This window comes from Triplophysa rosa, linkage group LG25 (assembly GCF_024868665.1).
Source record: "Triplophysa rosa linkage group LG25, Trosa_1v2, whole genome shotgun sequence".
In the NCBI taxonomy this organism is placed as follows: domain Eukaryota; kingdom Metazoa; phylum Chordata; class Actinopteri; order Cypriniformes; family Nemacheilidae; genus Triplophysa; species Triplophysa rosa.
The window spans coordinates 16682107-16686625 of NC_079914.1; the positions used below are offsets into that span (position 1 = coordinate 16682107).

Genomic DNA, 4519 nt, shown 5'->3' on the forward strand with positions numbered 1-4519 from the left:
GTCAAGTGTTGATGGAAGAGATGTGTTTTCAGCCGATTCTTTTTTTTTTGAATATTTTATTTTCAAATTTTTCAGGTTTTATGTAAACAAAGCACAGCGACAGAGAAGGAAAAAACGAAAAACAAAAACAACAACAACAACAGAATAACAAAGAACAACAGAGCTTCCAGATAAAATTAAAAGCGTGTCTTGGATGAATGTAATATTGCTGTTTTCTACATGGCCAGGTGTTAAAGAAATACAAGTTGCAGTACAGTCAAGAGCACATCACCAGAGAAAAGGATTACATGCCTTTAAGATAGTCAATGAATGGTCCCCAAATGCTCAGAAAGCGGTTTTGCGTTTTAGAGTTGTGGAAGCGTATCCTTTCCATCTGGATAATCCCAGTCATTTCGTTGAGCCATTTTCGAAAGCAAGGGGGAGTGGGTGATTTCTTTTCAGCCGATTCTTAAAGACACACACAGCATACACAACACAACACACAACACGTACACACACGCGCACATACACGCAACATAAACACAACACATACACACACATGCACACAAAACATAAACACAACACACACAACATAAACGCAACACACACACAACATAACATAAACACAACACAATGAATTCAATGACAATGACAACTCAAGATGATTTGGCACTTTTATTGTGATTAAACAACAATACACAAACAACTGACACAGAGAGAGAATAAATGTGTGTACAAACATACATCTGAACATTTGTGCGTGTGTGTTTGTGAAGTAATACAGGGCTTGTTTTATCAGTCGTGTTGTGTGTGTGTGTGTGTGAGTAAGAATAGCTCAGAGTTATAAGTGTGCAGTTGTTGAATAAGAAGCAGATGTGATGAGATGTGTGTGTGTGTGTGTGTGTGTGTGTGCGTGCGTGCGTGCGTGCGTGTGTGTGTGTGTGTGTGTGTGTGTGTGATGAGAAGTGTATGAGACAGAGAGAGAGACGAGTGAAGTGTGTGAGACGTGTCAGCCCGCCTCTGACGTGTCTAACTGCAGCGCATCAGAGCGTGCGCGAGCGCGCTGCTGAGAGTGTGTGTCTGTGTGTGTCTGTTTGTCTGACAGTGACGGGCTCTCCAGCGCCCCCTCTGACGGGTAAAGCTGCAGCAGCGCCCCCTCCTGAGCGCTCTCCTTACTGCACGACTGACAGCTGCAGTGAAGAATGTGTTCAACTAACTTATCCACACGAGGAGCTTCATCACTGCCCGAACACTCCAGAGTCACCTGCACACACACACACAACACAACACATATATCTATACAAATATACACGCAACACACACACATATATCAACACACACAGTCACGGATCCACACGAGGAGCTTCATCAAGCAAAACAGAGTCACCTGCACACACACAAACAACACAACACATATACAGCTGCAGACAAAATGAAATTTTAGATATTTTGTAGTCCAGTGTCTGCTGAATTTCAATCAAATCAAACCTCAGGACAGCAATGTGAAAGACTGACAGCATGACATGACGCATGAAAACTGAGAAAAATCCAGATGACAGATTGTGTGTGTGTGCGCGTGCGTGCGTACGTGTGTGTGTGTGTGTGTGTGTGTGAAGGGTAAAACCCTACGGTATGGAGACAAAATGTCCCCACAAAGATGGCAATATCCAAAACCCTTGTCCTTGTGAGGACATTTTTTTGTCCCCATGAGGAAACAAGCTTATAAATCATACAGAATGAACTTTAGTGAAAATGTAAAAGAGCAGACAGGTGTGTCTGATTGTTAGGGTTAGGGGTAGGGAATATGATATACAGTTTGTACAGTATAAAAACCATTGTGTCTATGGAATGTCCCCATAAAACATGGAAACCCAACATGTGTGTGTGTTTGCGCGTGTAGGTGTGTGTGTTTGTGCGTGTACGTGTGTGTGTGTTTGCACATGTACGTGTGTGTGTGTGTTTGCACGTGTACGTGTGTGTGTGTTTGCGCGTGTACGTGTGTGTTTGCACATGTACTGTACGTGTGTGTGTGTTTGCACATGTATGTGTGTGTGTGTGTTTGCGCGTGTACGTATGTGTTTGTGCGTGTGTGTTTGCGTGTGTACGTGTGTGTGTGTTTGCGCGTGTACGTGTGTGTGTTTGCACGTGTACGTGTGTGTGTTTGCGCGTGTACGTGTGTGTGTGTGTTTGCGTGTGTGTGCGCAGGTCAGATGGGGTTACTGTCACATCACAGGCCGTTTCTCTCAACACAAACCACAATCTGTTTTATTTAGCAAACGTCAACTGCTTTCCATTAAACCTCTGATTGTATAAAAGCTCATAATCAGTAGCAGAGATCCTCCGACCTTCACAAACACACAACAACAACTCAAACCCAATGTCTGTTGTGCGTCACAGCTTCCAGTTCACGTCAGTACCACACAATTATTCTCACACACACGGTCCCTGTCTTCTGTCAGTCAAAGCAAAATAAACTCTAACACTAGAGGGGCTAGTAAATACACAAAAACATCACACACACACATGTGTGACAGTTGAAACACGTCCAAGACAGATGAGCGTGTTTGTTGTCTTTCAACGCCTCATAAAGAGTCGGTGGACCTTCACGGCGACTCCATCCATCATCACTTCAATGTTTAACAGGATTGTGGTTTGCTAACAGCTCACAGTTGTTACAGCGCACCGCACGACAACACACACGGCACACGGCCAGACACGTTCTCAAACACATGTCAACATGTCTCCAACTTCACTTCATTTACCACCGCACACACACAAACACACTTCACATCCTCCTCAAACACTACACGGTGTTTAAAGAGATGAGAACCTGTGTGAGGTTCTTTCCTCTGCAGAACACAACAGAAGATATTTCGAAGAATGTCGATCATCAAACAACACTGAACTCCAATGACTTCCTACAAAACCACTGAGACATTTCTCAAAATATCTTCTGTTGTGTTCCACTGAAGAAAGACAGAACTGCGATTTTAAGCTGCACTGTCTCTTTAAACCCACAGCAGTGTTGTTTGTGAAGTGTGGAGTGTTATTGTGTAGTCTTCAGTGTTGTTCTTGTACAGCGTCCAGTGTTTCTTAGAACATGTTGTTGTACTGCGCACATGCAGACGACACACTCACCACCTCCCACTGCGTCTGCGCAGGCATGCAGGAGTCACAGTGAACCAGAGACTCTGTGGATTGTGGGAAAGTATTCGGGACGCTGTAGCTGAAACACTGACCCAGACAAGCTCTGAAACACACACACACGACAACACAATCACAACACAACACCAACACAAAGCAACACTGTAAACATTCTGAGGTGTGTAACCTGTTCTGGATGGACTGCGGAGTGCAGCCGGTGTGTCCCACGATCTGCGTGATGTTCTTGGCTTCGCACCAGGCGCTTTTATCAGGAAAGAGAGCGAGACGGTTGATGTGAGCGTGAGGAGCTGCGCGACACAACGCGGCCAACACACACGCTGACAAAACCTGCAGCCACATCGCGAGACCTGAAACATCAGAATTTAACAAAAACATCAGCATTTCTTCCTCCTCTCATGAGAGTCTTTCTTCAGAGGAAGATATTTTGAGAAATGTCTCGGTGGTTTCGTGTTCGTACAATGGAGTTCAATGGAGTTGGTTATCAACGTTCTTCAAAATAAAATATCTTCTGTGTTCTGTGTTGTGTTCTGAAGAAGGAATGTTTGAGTTGAATGAGTTCTCTGTTGAATGTTCCGGACTCGCTCGGATGCAGAATAATCAACTCTGGCCAGAAACTGGCTCACAATCACAGAATGAGGCACAAGAACAATGCAGTTCACTCCAGAACACCAGAGAGAGAGAGAGACGGCTCTGATAGCACCTGACTCTAATAAAACACCAGTCTTAAATGCCTGAACAGACGCGGTTAAAACAGCACGTCCACAAGAAACCAAACGCCTGCTTTTCATAAATAACATTCCACACGCATTATAGCAGACAGACAGAGAGAGAGAGAGACAGATGGGAGACTCCTGAAGTTTTATGACATTAACAAAAGTTTCACACAAACACAAAAGAATGAATGAGACACAAACTCACGGTTCTTAAGAGCGTCTGTGTGTCTGATCTGTGCCGACTGATCTCAGATGATCATGAACAGACGAATCGCCCCGTTACGACCCGCTCGACTTCAACAGTTACATCACACACACACACACACACACACACACACACACACACACACACAATCTGTGCGACTGTGATCTGAAACACAGTCAGAGAAACACTGAAGTGTCTGCTGCACAACGCTGTGTTCTGTGTGTGTGTGTGTGTCAAGGGGAGGAGCAGAGATGAGAGGTGTGTGTGTGTGTCAGGGGGCGGAGCAGAGATGAGCGGTGTGTGTGTGTGTGTGTGTCAGGGGGCGGAGCAGAGATGAGCGGTGTGTGTGTGTTTCAGGGGGCGGAGCAGAGATGAGCAGTGTGTGTGTGTGTGTCAGGGGGCGGAGCAGAGATGAGAGGTGTGTGTGGGTGTCAGGGGGGGGAGCAGAGATGAGCGG

General features: G+C 45.3%; 1 protein-coding gene across 1 annotated transcript; it reads right to left on the reverse strand.

The window, feature by feature from the left end:
• Positions 1–639: 639 nt before the first annotated feature.
• Positions 640–4279, reverse strand: nbl1 (NBL1, DAN family BMP antagonist). The gene is made up of 4 exons (XM_057325473.1): positions 4063–4279; positions 3311–3491; positions 3118–3229; positions 640–1243 (listed from the first exon to the last, which is right to left on the reverse strand). The coding sequence occupies exons 2-4, from the start codon at positions 3481–3483 to the stop codon at positions 989–991; spliced, it is 540 nt and encodes a 179-aa protein (XP_057181456.1). The 5' UTR covers positions 3484–3491; positions 4063–4279; the 3' UTR covers positions 640–988.
• Positions 4280–4519: the final 240 nt, after the last annotated feature.

Excerpts from the sequence above, each read along its gene's own strand:
- nbl1 (XM_057325473.1), bottom strand. The coding sequence starts at position 3,483 with ATGTGGCTGCAGGTTTTGTCAGCGTGTGTGTTGGCCGCGTTGTGTCGC. Across the intron at positions 3,230-3,310 it reads CCGCAGTCCATCCAGAACAG|AGCTTGTCTGGGTCAGTGTT; the intron begins GTTACACACCTC and ends TGTGTGTTTCAG. Across the intron at positions 1,244-3,117 it reads CGCAGACGCAGTGGGAGGTG|GTGACTCTGGAGTGTTCGGG; the intron begins GTGAGTGTGTCG and ends GTGTGTGTGCAG.